Consider the following 15,992-nt stretch of genomic DNA (forward strand, 5'->3'; position numbering starts at 1 on the left):
ATTCACAAGTGAGAAGATAAGTTTCTTATTTGTAGGACTTGCTACATATATGTTTGTATTACTCTATGTGTATCGCAGTCTATTGATACTTATACTATTGCGATTCTTTTTCTTCTTTTCTTTTTTTGTTTACGACCTGTGTAATCCGAATTTCCGATTGTGGACAATAAATTCAAATTCAAATTAACCTTTATCTCAAAGCATACATAACTGACTTCTTCACTGGCATAAAAAGGTCCGCGGAATTATGTTCAATCCTAATTTCTATCATATAACTGACTTCTTCTTTTGTATAAAACAATCTGGTAGAATTATGCTAAATTCCAAGTTTATTATGACAACAATTCTGATAAATCAACTCACCTTCAATGACACAGAAAATGCCTTCATCCCCTTTCCAATTTTTGGAATGTTTGATATCATGGAATCATAAATGGAACAGCAACAAGATTGAGACACCCTGACAATGTTTCTATTAATAGACCAGCAGTTGTAATCCATTTGATACTGATTCCCCTACAGAGTGGTTCGGTATTCCTTTCCTGTAAATTCTGGTATTTCAGCATAAGTTTAGCCAATAAAAGCATATATATATCTCAAGGGTCCTTTTCACTGGACTCTACACTTTCAATTAATGTTATCCATTTTGCTAGCTTTGATATGAACAGTGTACATATATTCCTGTGATCTGATCTCTTTGTAAATAATTTCTGTGCCTCGAGTAGACTTGGACGCCTCTTCCCTTTCATTCACACCTCCTTCACAAGTGACTAGAATTTGTGATCACTACCATGGAGAATATTTTACTATAAATCCTGTTTTTCTTGATTAGAGAGACAGAGAGAGCGAGCTAGTGAGCGGCTACATCAATGATGTTGTTCAAAACCTCAGCAAATATGATTAAAGTTGAGCTAATGAGATTCATCTATTATCCCGATTCTCTGCCATATATTTCAGTTCCTCCAGAGACAGAGAGCGAGAGGTGGAGAGAGAGAGGGAGGGGTGAAGAGAACAGATCAACCATGTCATTATTTAATCATCTGATAAGCCAATGAAACTCCTGTTTCTCTGTACACGTTCTCTCCATGAGAGAGATGACTCATTCTTAGCTCACATTTTGGAGGTTTCCCTGCCAGAGAATGAGTTATTGCCAGGGAGATTCCACTTTAAAGAGATGACGTTAAACTGATCGACTTAATACAAGCTCTGAAATCGTAAGACGAATCCTAGAAGGGAGGAAACAATCCTAGGGGACGGTTTTCCCCATTCGCGGGAATAATTAAAGGCTTTGAGAGCCCCTCTCGAAAAGATAAACTGTCTAACATTACAGAAATTTTTATATGAAAGAAGTATGACATGTCATCGTTATGAGAGTGCTGACGTTACTTCAAAAAATATAACAAACACAGGAAGAAATTTGTTAATTTTCTTGCTTTTGTTTGCTAAAGAGTCCTGGAGAGGATGAGTAACAGGCGCGTAGCCAAGGGGGGGGCGAAGGGGGCAGATGCCCCCCCTTGAGCATATTTTTTCATTTTTTTTTAAATGTTTTTATGATATCGCTAGTATTTTCAGAAGAGAAAATGCTAAGATGCAACTTACAAGGCCTGGGAAGTGCCATTTCCAGCGATCTGGGAGGCATTTTCAGCCAAAATTTTCTTGTACGCTTCATGCCAACCATGGTGGCACTACGCTTAGATAGTTTGCAATGCCGAATCTACAGTTTCGCCCCTCCCTTGGCAAATTCCTCGCTATGCGCCTGATGAGTAACACATTACCATATTGGTTGACATGTTGTCATCTTTGTTATAGTGTGAAGTGGCAATTGAGATAAACTTTTTCAAACTCATGGAAAATGGGGGTCACGACTTGCGGTTTAGCATCTGGACAGCTGACCACTTAGCCATGACAGACACATCGGATCAAAACTGACATGTAATGAGAGATGGTCAATGCTGTTGTAATCTCCAGAAAAGTTATAAAATTTTGCTGGTAATATTACCTTCAAGAGAAGTTAAGTTAAATTTTTTAATAACAATCATTTGTTCAATCAATGTCAGCTGTGCATCACCACGAGTACAATTAGTATGGGTATAATTTCCCTCTGCACAATTCGATCTGAGTACAAGCCCAGAGTACAGATTGGTATCCATACAAGTCGCTATATTAAAATAAATATCTGTTTATATATTAGATATATAAATAAATATCTATTTATATATATATTTATATATTACATCTATCTCTTTGTGTTCACCATACTCATTAACCTGTCTGTATTCTGTGCATGTTTTTGTCCCTTCTGTTACTGTTACTTGTCATTTAGCCTTTGAAGAAGATCCTGCTAGGATTGAAACGTCAGGCCAACTTACTTTTACACATTCTCCTACACAGGCTCTCTAGTGGATAAGCAGTTTGCTAACAGTTTTATTTTATTTTTATATTAAAATAAACATGGATGTGAAATAATACCATTTTTTCCCCCTATCATTTCCCTGTACTCACTTTCACTGATAATGTAAACCAAGGTTATACGATTTCAAAACCACATAGCTGCTCTTGAGTGCCAATGTAAGACCATGTTTCATCTGTTGAAAGTGACAGTTTCCCTTTAAGTTTCATAATTTACCAGTCTACTGAAAATGTCAATATTAGAAGTGATATGGTTTTGTGGAGATAGAATGCAGCATATTAATGCAAAGTCTGTAAAGAGCAGACCTGCCCTTGAGTGGTCGGGAGGGACAGGGTGTGTTGATGAAAATAACAGAGGCATTCACCAGTGTGATGTGATGATGTACAAAAAATGGATCATTGAAAAATTCTCGCCAGGGAATGTTAATTCATGGAAAGAGATGATGGCATAATTCTGAGGGCAATTTGAAAATTGGAAGAAAAAAATATAAAGAAATATCAAAGAAAAGCAAAAAAAAAGAAAAAAGAAAAAAAAGGAAGAATATTAGGATTGAAAATTGGAATTACCAAAATCATTTAAATGAAATAATCTGCATAGTTGATGGAATGTTTATGATAATAAAGAGAATATCCTACATCCCAATGAGAGCGCAAGTTTTATCCTTTTTTACCCATTTCCATTAAGAATGTAGGTTCCGAAACTTACCAGGTTTGGATATTTATGAGTGACAAGCTTACCTGTCTCCTCACAACCTTAGAACTATTTGTTTGCTTATTGTGACTTATTTTGTAAGGCCAACAAAACAAGAAGGAATCAGGAGAAAAATCCACTACCAAATAATTCACACTAAGCAAAGAAATAGTGCTAAGGTTGTGAGGGAACAGGTACAGTAAGCAATTGTTTATGTAACTAGCAAAACTGATCAAGTGACATGATATGGCATTCTTTGAAATTAAAGAAAGAATTGTCCAGAGATAAATTTTGTTTTGACTGATGAAAGTATAAAGTATGATTAAGAACTAAAATAAAAATAAATCAAATTTCCCATTGATTAAACTATGAGGGACAGTGACTAAATTATTCACCAAATCAAATATTAAGTTAATGAGTGAAAATTAATGAGTGAAAATTATTAATTAATACCTCTGTGTTATATTAAAAATTTGTTACCCTTCAGCTGACTGTTTGTTCAAACTGGCATAAAATCCCAAGCAATCACAATTTTTTAGACCTTTCAGACAAGACCTGGTTGTCCAAGGGACAAATACCCCCCAACCCCCCCCCCCCCCAAAAAAAACCCAGCAAAGACTGTCCTAGCTTATGGAGTTTGGATACCAACACTATGTGTGAAAGGAAGAAAACATGGGTCATCCAAACTAACCATGTGCAGTATGAAAAATAATTCCTATGTTTTCAAAGAAATCTATTAGTCCTGAATGTCATCTGACATATCTAGAGGGAAGAAAAAGATATTTAATGGAAGTCTTTAGGGACTAATTTGCACTGGCCATTGGAAGAATAGTTAATACTAACAGTGGTCAGGACAGAAAGTTTATACAGCAATAAATTCTGAATGCCATGAACTCAGTTCTGTTTCTTACCAAACAGAATCATACTCCAAAACTCACTTTAGTGGGAGATGGGAAAGGGAGGGGAAGAGGAAGGGAGGGGCAGGCGGGGATAGAATAGGTAACACTTCAAAATGTACCACACCTGACAGTGGTGAATGAAAAAGTTATTATGCAGTTTATGAGGACAGTGTCTACCTATACAGTACATGTCAGTTTGGACCTGTGGATCAGAAAGGAATATTGAGAAAATTTGCCAGGGAGCAGCAGCAGGTGAGTACCGAATCTCAAGTGTCTCTTAAATTTCTTAAAGGCATTGAAGACTTGCCCCAAACCGCATGCGACCATCTGAAAAAGTTAACTTTTCATTGCTTGCAAGTGACGTTTTGTTCGTGTCGCTAAAAAATGCAGACAGTACAGTAATGAAACGTGATACCTTGTTATCTTTAGCTGGACCTGAGATGTCCATCGCTGTATCGTTTATACACTGTGCTGTGGGTATTGACCGCAGCTGTATGTACTGACTGTACACTAGTGTCTAATGACCGATGGTAGCAAGCTGTGTGTGTGTATTTTCTGGGATCGATGGTGGTGTATAACACATCTGTTACACCTCATTCGAAACTAGGTCAGATTACCGGCATTAGACGTTTCTTTTTTGCGCTAGTCTTCACACCCTTTAATATATGTTATGGCTTACCCATTTTTCTTGGTTAATATTGTCAGTGAAAACTGAAACACAATAATACAGTACAAGGTGGTCTATGTACCCTTTCCCTTCTGGGTAAATTGCCACATGTGGCCAGATGTTGATAGCAGTTGATTCTAATTACACATTAAAGACACAGTCTGCTGTTTTACATACATGTGCTAATCAGCATATTAAGCCAGAATGTATCATATATGACATGCATAAATTTGTAAATTTGCACTTGATTACAAATTGCTTTGTTTTGAGTGCATAATCTATCTATACATCATCAGTATGATAGCTTTTTATCATTCTATTAAACTGGATATATTTTAATTGGTTCGCCACATGACTTGTACTGTTTGTGATGCAAATTATACAAACCCATCTCCTAGATAATAACAGATTTGCATAACCAGGGTATGAAAACTGAAAGTTCCCATAACATAAAACATTAATTAGATTGGCTTTTTAATATTAAGTAATTAGAGTGTGAATTTTAGTTTATATGGATTTCCTGGTGCCTATAAATAAGCACACTTTCTGATTATGATATATACATGAATAATCAACACAGACATTGATTATAATTCTCCTGCAAGAACCGACTAAGAAGGAAGATTTCTTACTTGTTTTGAAGGTACGGTATGCTGTAGGCTACATGCTACATGCTACATGCTAGGAGCTGCATGCTACAGCTGCATGCTATAGTGGCATGTTACAGTCTACATGCTAGAGACTGCATGCTACAGCTGCATGCTACAGCTGCATGCTACACGCTACATGCTAGAGACTGCATGCTACAGCTGCATGCTACAGCTGCATGCTACAGCTGCATGCTACAGCTGCATGCTACAGCTGCATGCTACAGCTGCATGCTACAGCTGCATGCTAGAGACTGCATGCTACACGCTACATGCTATAGTGGCATGCTACAATGTACATGCTACAGTGTACATGTTACAGTCTACAAGCTAGAGACTGCATGCTACAGGTACATGCTACAGTGTACATGCCACAGTACACATGCTAGAGCAGCATGCTATAGTTGCATGCTACAATGTACATAATACAGTCTACATGCTAGAGACTGCATGCTAGAGACTGCATGTTATGTACAGCTGCATGCTACAATGGCATGCTACAATGTACATGCTACAGCTGCATGCTACAGCTGCATGCTACAGTGGCATGCTACAGCTGCATGCTACAATGGCATGCTACAATGTACATGCTACAGCTGCATGCTACAGCTGCATGCTACAGTGGCATGCTACAGCTGCATGCTACAATGGCATGCTACAATGTACATGCTACAGTCTACAAGCTAGAGACTGCATGCTACAGTAACATGCTACAATGTACATGCCACAGTACACATGCTAGAGCAGCATGCTATAGTTGCATGCTACAATGTACATAATACAGTCTACATGCTAGAGACTGCATGCTAGAGACTGCATGTTATGTACAGCTGCATGCTACAATGGCATGATACAATGTACATGCTACGTACAGCTCTGCATGATAGAGACTGCATGCTATAACTGCATGCTATAGTGTACATGCTGCCTAGCTGCAGTATAGGCTTCATGCTGCATGTTATAGGCTTCATGCAACAAGGTACAGTAGCAGAACAGAAAACAAGCAATTTTCGCCCCTCATGTCAGTACTAGGCCTATTGTAGCCTATAATATTAATGATCAAAATACTGTACAGCTGGGTCTCATACCAAGATTCCATAACACCCACTGTACAAAACAAATAAGACTATTTGCTAACTAAATATGCTTTCAAAATATCAATAAATAAATTGAAACTAGGATATATCTCAAGGCTTGTCTCATAGATATTTACCCACATAATGTACTCAGGAGTTTTCACAAGCATTAAAAATGTACACATATATTGTGTTACAGCTACTTTTAAATTTTAACACAGGTACATTGCATGTATCATATAGACTGCATTGTAGCACATGCATGCAACGATACAAGTGTAAGATATAGTGTTCCACTGGCTGCTATTGGCATTATTCAATAAAACATAATATTGTTATATAGCTAACAGAACAACAACAAGGAAGTTTCAAGTCCATTCACATTTACAGTCCTTGTGTATACAAACTGTTTCATGCTCAATACAATATCACAAACCAAACTCCTGTTGAGCTTGGGGGGGGGGAGGGGTGGAGGGAGGGAGGAACAAATCATAATCATGTTCACATGACTGCTTCCTGTTATAGTGGTTCTATCAGAGTACATTAACATGTTGCATTTACATTAATCATCCATAATGACTTTACCTTATGTTCTCAATGATCAGTCAGCTAGCTGCTTTATACACATGTTTAGCACTTGGTCTTTACTCTATTTGACTACAAAAATCTTTGTGCAAGTTGAGCACTGACATATAAATGAGAATATCCCAACATATTCCACCAGCAAATGATCATTTTTATTATTTCAATGTTTCGTCCTTCGTGAAACATATTCTAAATCTACCTGAAATTCTACCCTTCCACTTATCTCCAAATTTCTATAATAAGTACAGTTCTCTGGATAAATTAATCGTAACAATTTCCACAATTGGGGTATGAAAAAAATTTGACAAAACCAGATTGATTTATCAATATGAGTAGTAAAATACTTTGTGGAGAATACCAAAAAAATTTAAAAAGTTAGTAGCTCGTCGTCGGTAATTAGTGTACCTCAGTACAAACAGCTGCGGTCAATACCCACAGCAGAGTGTACTAACGATACAGCGATGGACATATCAGGTCCAGCTAAAAATAACAAGGTATCACGTTTCATTACTGTCTGCATTTTGTAGCGACAAGAGAAAAACTTCACTTGCAAGCAACCAAAAGTTAAATTTTTCAGTGCGCGGCACGCGGTGTGCGGCGAGTCTTCAACATTTGCCTTTAAGTCCAAATTCACAGGATTTTAAATAATCAAATCCATGGAAGACTCAATTACTGTACAGATTAAAACCGACTCCTAATCGGTTTTGAGCCTGGTTGATCTTAATAACTATGGGGGTGGACGTTCAAAATATTAGTAAAACGTTACTAGTAAACATGAACACATAAAAATGTGGATTACCAGAGTAAAACAAGTGGCCTAGAATCAAACAAAATGAACATGTATTGTAGAATTAAAAAAAATCCCCTAACCCCCCCTTTCCCCACCCCAAAGGTGATTTACTTTCTAACCTTTTCTTACCAGATCCAAGTCAAATCCATCCAGATCCAAGAACCTAAGTCCCAACCACTCATCCCAAATGTCTAACTTTCTTTCCTGCTGCGAGCTCGACATTTCTGTAGCAACAATGCGTAACCGATCCAAGGAAACAATGCAGACGGTGTCTCTCTTAAAGTGAGATAACAGAGTTTAAAACACCATCGTTGTCGTGGATACACTTAGGAACGTCTGTGGCAACTGTCTAAGTGAAACCTCCCAATCACAGACCCATGGCCGCTTTGAACGAGCTAGATGTATAGTTATTGGCAGCAGATGGAGATTTTGTTTGGACTGTTTGCAAGTGTTGCTGTTTAATAGCTTATCCTCCTCGGTAAAGTACATAACACAGACGAGTTCAGCGATCTAACTGTGTCACAGAAGTGTTGAAAGTGAGTTTATAGCTCTACACGGCAGCAAAGGGTTCAAGGTTTTTCTAGCACTACATACTTTCATTTTTCAAATTTTGCTTCAATATCCTCTCTCCCCCAGGTGAGTGTTTTTACTTTCAAATCTATGAAAAGAACTGAATGCAGCAGGAAGTATCATACAGAAGACATCATTGATACAGATAATTCCGAGAAGAATAAATGTTCAACAGAGAAAGTAAAGAGTTTTTTTCACATTTTCATTCCCTTCTTTGGTTAAATGCTTTCTCTATCTATTTCTATCTATTAATATTGTAAAATGACAAAAGTGCTAGTACCTCATGGACTTTCCTGCTATTACAAAGACTTATGTATTGCCCCTAAAGTTTAGAAGGTTAAAAACATAAAGGTCAAAAGTACTTTAATAATTGCTCTTATTATGCTTTCAAATTATACCCAAACGATGAGCATTGCTAAAGTAGGGAATTATATTGTTCTCTAGAGTTAAAATGGTAATTTATATTTCAGAAGGCAGCTATAAAAGGCTTGTTTTAGTTTGAACCAGAGTGACCTTTAATTGGCATTCTAGCATAATTATGGGCTATACATATGGCCTTTAAAAACGCAACGATTGAGTACAGCGCAGAGTTTATACCCAGAACACTTTCACTCTTTCAAAGCCACAAATTGGAAAAACAAGTTTACAACCTTAATGGAGGTTAGTCATAGGACTTGAATCTGCAGTTAGATAATTTTGTTACTGAATGTTGGTTTAACTTTCTTATTTATTTTTTTTGTAGTGAAGATTTTAATACTAGCTGAAGCACTATGACCTCTAGAAGCACATTTGTTTAGCTGCTGTTCGACTCGCAATGAGAATATAGTACTGAAAGCTGTTAATTAACAGTTAATTTAACAGTCAAAAGATTGTTCTGAATTCCTTCATATATGTATGATCAGAGACTCTTCTTTTTTTTTTAACCAAAAGTAAGGTTGTATCGCTAGGTATTAATTAGAGATTCCAAGATCATGTCATTTGATGCAATACACAGAATGTAAAAGATACAAGGGGCAACAGTGCATGGCCACCTCCTTCCTGTGCAGATAATGTCTTAGTGGAATACAAAGAGGTATTCTGAGGTGCTACATGTGCTTTGAGGTACTAAATGTGCTTACATGCATGAAAAGTCCATGATCAGCTCTTGCACTTTACAGGAGGCTGCCACAACATTCATTGAGGTACTCCGAGGTAGTACATCAAGTTAATACCCATGGAAAGTCCATGATCAGCTCCTACACTTTACAGGAGGCTGCCAAAACATACGTTGAGGTACTCTGAGGTACGACATTGCTTATATCCATGGAAAGTCCATGATCAGCTCCTACACTTTACAGGAGGCTGCCAAAACATTCATTGAGGTACTCCGAGGTAGTACATCAAGTTTATATCCATGGAAAGTCCATGATCAGCTCCTACACTTTACAGGAGGCTGCCAAAACATTCATTGAGGTACTCCGAGGTAGTACATCAAGTTTATATCCATGGAAAGTCCATGATCAGCTCCTACACTTTACAGGAGGCTGCCAAAACATTCATTGAGGTACTCCGAGGTAGTGCATGTACTTATATCCATGGAAAGTCCATAATCAGCTCCTACACTTTACAGGAGGCTGCCAATACATCCATTGAGGTACTCTGAGGTAGTACATGTGCTTATATCCATGGAAAGTCCATGATCAGCTCCTGCACTATACAGGAGGCTGCCAAAACATTCATTGAGGTACTCTGAGGTAGTACATGTGCTTATATCCATGGAAAGTCCATGATGCATGGTATGAGGGCAGTGGAATATGGCCCGTGCATAGTTTGTAGTACTACTACATGGCTTTACATAGAAGCATACAACAGCTAGACCCAAGTCAGTTACTATACATTGGAAGAGGTTTCAAATTCATCTGGTGAGGTACTCTGAGGTAGTACATGTAGTATTAGAGATTATTGTAACGGACATGACTTACTCAGGTAGAGAGATTGTAGAACCAAACAACGAGGTACTAATCTACAGTTGATGTTGCATTAGAGTACCGACTGATGCTTAAATACAATCTGGTGCGATTGTAAAGTAACCAATATGAAATGATATTCTTTCAGAGGGGGGGGGGGAGGATTGGGGGAGTGGTGGAGCACAGCCCTTCACTGGTCAACACTGCCAACACATGTTCAATTTAAACCTAGCCTAGAGGTACTACTAAACTTTTATGTTTCAGCAATGACTCCAGCATCCCGCCGGGTCATAGTAAGGTGGGTTTTTCATCCAAGAGCAATCTACAGTTTTCACATCTGAAATGACTTTCTAAAATTGAAAAGATTCCAAATTTGAGTTAAAATGTTGAATTGGAAGCCACCCGACATGTAAGTTGTAATCCATAAACCCTTATGGGTTTCTCCCACATATGTGGTTGCTAATTAAGCGTCGTAAAAATAAAAATAAATGCTGATTATTATTATTATTATTATGTTCTTAAATGCAAGTGCAACAAAGATAGTTTGTTGTGCTGGTTAACACAGTACAGCTCGTACTAAAACCATAAATTTGAGTATGAGCAATGTCCATTTGCTCATACTGAAATTTAATTCATTTCCTTATACCAATTTTGTTCAATCTATCATAAAAAATGCTATTTGATTTAATACTAGAACAAGCACAGAATTTTTTTTTCTTTTTTCTAAATATAACAATTTGAAGGACCCAAAGATTAAGCAATACAATACACTCTGGATGCCAAAATATAGTTATAATATTTGAATATGTCTAAATTTTGAATTTGTCTGCCCCGAGGGAGTCAATTTATATTATTAAGGATACCAAGAAGCAAAATGGTGCTATGTGTATTTTGGAACCATATCAAGTTGTTTTTTTGTTACATTCAATGATGCTAGTGCTAGTGTTATCTCTCAGCTTGAAAGACCATTCCCAGGACATTTAGCTCCATTGCATATACACAGGCCTACAAAAGTGTTGACCAGTGTGAACTTCAAGTGATGCCAAGTTTCTTACACTAATTTGGACTTATGGTAAGAGGGCCTGACATTTCAATCCTAGTAGGATCTTCTTCAGAGGCTCTTTTAGTGGATGAGCAGTTTGCTTTCAGTTTTGTTTTTATTTTAATATGGACTTACATATCAAGTACTAAATATCAAGTAATAATAATAATGTTTGCATTTTATATAGCGCTTTATACCAGCGATAGATCTCAAAGCGCTTTACAGACGTTACATTACCCCTGGTCAATGATAACCTGTCCCAGAGATAATCCCTCCAGTCGGCAGCAGTTATATACTGCGCCCAATGACAAGTTACCTCACAGGTACCCATCTAACCCCTGGGTGGAGAGAGGCAAGTGAGATAAAGCATCTTGCCCAAGGACACAACGTAATGAACTAGGTAGGAATCGAACCAGCAATCCTTGGATCACAAGTCCGACGCCTTAGCCAATTGGCCACCACGCGTACTACATAACAAGCATTTCATCTCAAGTACCATTTGCATCAAAGTATCTTATACAAGGCTTTCACTCTTTCACTTAACACTGAACATTTTACTATGATCTTGACCACTAAATACCAACTATCGAATCAAATTAACCAAAGTCAACATAAAAAGCTGCTTGCACAAGCTGATATATTAAAATGCACTGTAAAATAAAATGCACATTCTAATAATACTATAACTCCAGACAGAGAGAGAGAGAGGTGGAGAGAGGGTCATAAAAGGTTGCATAATTTCCACTAAATATTCCTAATTGGCTCATTGTCATGTAATTTCTAATTTTACCATTACTAATGCATATCATTGCACACCATATATGCAAATGTGGTGACATCACACTCCTTTCACTTAGTCTCATTGATTCTATACACACAAAGCTGCACAATTTTAAGGAGATCAATGGGCTTGATTCGGATGATGAAAAAATGACTTGAGATCTTATGGCTACATAGAGTAGTGCAGTCATTGCCAGGTGGAATAATATCGAACCAGCAAGCACGTGTCTCGAACAAATACAACACCATCATTGGTTGCAATGAAGGTTGTATGACCCTCATTTTTAAGTGTCTTACTTTCTGTAACTTGTTAATTAACAACGGAAAAATTAATCAAGGCTTATCAACAAACTTGACAGGATTGCAGACCTTTGGACTAGAACGTTCCAGCCAAACAATTTCTTTGCCCCTTTTCAATTTTATTCGTAATTTGACAAGATCATCTGATTAAACTCTGTGGGCCGTCTGGCCTAGAAATCAAATCAGCATTGCATGCAAATGTGCAAGAGGGAGAATTAAACGGAGATTATCCTCTTTAGGGGATAATCTAGCCCAGTCTGATTACGAGTTTAAAATGAAGTTGCAGGCCATGATCAAATCCTTTTTCGTGTACCAACCTTTTTCTTGCCAGCTCTCTTCTGTCTTGATGCTATATGTGGAAGCGATTTGGCTGACAGGCTGGACTTTCTCTGCAATGAGGAATGCGGCCACATATTCCACAACCGTGAAGGTATCCACAAGGATTCATCGCTATACTGTCTACGGTGGGAAAACTTCCCCCCTGGGCTGCTTTTGGGTTCCTTTTTCTCGGTACTGCTGTAAGCGCTGTAAGTGTTTGAACGCATATACATGGACCGGGGAAGAGAATTAGTCTCCAGGGGTGGAGTAGTGTCCCCCTTACGCGGGTATCCTCTTCGTGACATACTTAAATATATCCAGGTAATCCACACAAACAGAAATTATACACTCCGTCGTCCTCCGTTCCCTAGCATCTCTTTCAAGTATTAACATACAGACCACCACGTTGCCTCATTCCCAAACTACAGTACAAACTAACATGGATGCCTGAAATGACTGCATGGGAAGCAGGGGAGGAAATTACGTCTACTTTTCAGGCTTCCTGCCATCAAACTTCTCCGTTCCATGGATCCGGATGATAAATTAACTCTGTTGACGGATTCCCTGCGGTCCATTAGTGGTGTGCCAGAAATATTCCACTGAGATGTGTTAACGACGAAGACCGTAAAAAAAAAAAACAAGCTTGCTGCCAGCCAGCCAAAAACTATTTGAGATTTTAACTACTACTACTTGTACCACAGCTGTATGTCCAAGTTGTACGTTCTGCTGTAGTTACTTAATAAACAACACTTAATGTGTACTTTTACTTTTGGCTTTCACAGGCAATAACACCACAAATTTCAAACTTTATTACTTTCAATCTATCTATAGGCTGGCTAACTCTGCTGCTTCATGATACTGTAAATGTTTTGCCAACTCATTATACAGCTCAATACTTTCAGTCCTTTCACAAAATTTATACCTTCAGTTTAGTCAAATTGCAAAGACATATTTATACACAGGAAGTAAATCAGAGCTGTTCTCAATAATTTTACGTCATTAATTCCCAGTTTAACTGTTAGTGATTCGCTCTGAGGTCATGTAACAAAAAACAGATTTGTTTATTTGTCTGCAGACGGAAAAAAATCTAGTGATGCTCTATGAATGCTTTAATGACGTTAACATCTTCCTGTGAGTGGGGAAAATAAAATCCTCCCAAAATTGAGAAAAAAACATGTAGCAAATTTTACTACAGTGCAACTTGAGAACTTCATCTACTGAATCAAAGTTCCAACTATACACATTGCTGGAGCAATTTCAAAATGAAAAGTTTCTATAGGAATTTTCAAGTATTGAATGATATTCGCAAACAAAAGATGCAACTATTAGTACGTTGTCATTTTCCCCCCTAGCTTGTTGTGGACATTGATCAATCTAATACACACATTTGGAATAATTAATTATCTATAGTCACGCCAGAAAATGTAAACAGTTGTTATGAAGAATACAGTTAGCGATAAAGTCATACACTATCATATCGTTTCTTTGGTGTTCTACTAACAAAGTGCTAATTGATAAATTGCTTAATCAAAAACTAAAATATGATGTATGTATGTTGGAAACTCTCCAATGAAATGACAGGTACTGTAGTGTACTTATTACACTGTTATACCACATACATGTATGTTTCGTGTCCCCTGTCACATAACGAATGAAAATGTTATCTCCTTGCAGCTTGGTATCAACGTGCTGACTACTCATGGAAACTAGAAACTAGCACAGATCAACATCGACTTTCAGAAATCAGATTATCAGGAAACAGGATCAGCATTGATTATCAGAAATCCTCTTTTCTTCGGCCAGCCATTGTGAAGGCTTCAATGAGCACTTAAAAAAATATCACAGGTCATAAACAGTTGTTTATTCATGATGTTAAACATTGAACGACAGAGTAGATATTTTAGTGCGAGTACAACAGCACGAGTACGAGTAGAATTTCGCTAGGTATGAGTACAAGGCTCAAAACATGAGTAACGGTGCTTTAATCTCACACTAATAACTCCACTACTAGATTTCCAACATGTTCCCGAGTGCGAGTACAAATCCAAGAGAGGGGGAGGGGTGGGGGGAGGGGAGAAGGCTCAAGAAGGATCAAACTTGGCTTCCCTCAGTCAGTTTCCGATGATGAAATGATTAGATAAACTTATAGCCGTTGTATAGGAGCTATAAGGTAACTAGTCCATGAAGCACATATATAATAACAGCAGCATGCACCCTCTTGTGCTGCTACTGAATAAGGGCCAGTCCTAACAATGCACAGTAGCAAGGACAACTACCCAAAAGTATGAAGAAAACCTATTTCAGTGTAATGTAATGTACTCCACCTCAGTCTCTAATACCAATTGCCAAAGCACACCTTTACACAGTAATCCACTTCCAGAAGTCTGTTTCCTATTGTTCCATTTAAGGAATTACAATTCAGAAGGTAGACTTAACAGAGACCTGCGATCTCCTTAAATCCATCCAGAGCTTCAACTTCCTTGTCAAAATAAAATGTCAAGATCTCATGAATAGAACATAGCAAGAAAGGAAAGACAGTCAAGTAGTTGGACCACAGTCCTGAAAAAAACCTTAAGGCCAGTTAGCCAGCTGTGATTCAACTCTGATACCAACTCTTCCAAATATGAACCAAACGATTGAAGATTTAAATACCACCGTTATATCTCACTGCACATCTGTGTGCCGGTTTCCCTAAAACTCAAGTTTATGGTACTGTTTCCCAGGGTAATGACAAAAACAGAAAGGCCGGTGGGTGTCTGAATGTCTATAACTCTGGTTGGTCATGAACCCATCTGTACTTCAAAAGAGATCTTTGTACTACACTACTTTTGCTTTCTGTGCCAGATGAAAATGAATATTTCAAAATTTTCAAAGAGAAGCTGAAGTATGGCAATCATTTCTAAAGCTATTCATAGGTTCACGGTTGATATAAAACTACGCGCATGCATGCGATTTGACAAAAACTGTGCGGTGACATTCCATATGTATCCTTGTGTATAAATCATATGACTATACATACATCATAAAAGTAGTATGCAACCAAGTCCTAGAACAATCTAAATCATAGTTAAAAACTAAAAGTTAAAATAAGGCTTGATCTGCAGCTGACAATAATGCAATACAAAACTGATGCTCCCCCTAACATCCCCCACCCCCCCACCCCCCACCCACATTGTAATTCGACCTCACATAAACAAAACTAGGGATTATAGGTAGTCAGTATTGGCCCAAACATAGCTTGCTATATTTGCTAGAAGTTTTCGAAAAGTACT

General features: G+C 37.8%; 1 protein-coding gene across 6 annotated transcripts in view; it reads right to left on the reverse strand.

Moving 5' to 3' along the window:
- Positions 1–15,992, reverse strand: part of LOC139968664 (rho GTPase-activating protein 24-like) — a 54,234-nt gene that overhangs the window by 25,773 nt on the left and 12,469 nt on the right. The window contains exon 1 of one of the 6 annotated variants that reach the window (XM_071972924.1): positions 12,720–14,594. The exons of 2 other annotated variants lie outside the window; for them this stretch is intronic. In XM_071972924.1, coding sequence (XP_071829025.1) covers positions 12,720–13,025 — 306 coding nt within the window. In that variant the 5' untranslated portion in view covers positions 13,026–14,594. Of the gene's footprint in view, positions 1–363; positions 781–7,883; positions 8,542–12,719; positions 14,595–15,992 lie in introns of those variants that run through there. 3 more of the 6 variants (XM_071972926.1, XM_071972930.1, XM_071972925.1) reach the window with 3 other exon arrangements.

Source organism: Apostichopus japonicus, chromosome 6, assembly GCF_037975245.1.
Source record: "Apostichopus japonicus isolate 1M-3 chromosome 6, ASM3797524v1, whole genome shotgun sequence".
NCBI lineage: Eukaryota > Metazoa > Echinodermata > Holothuroidea > Aspidochirotida > Stichopodidae > Apostichopus > Apostichopus japonicus.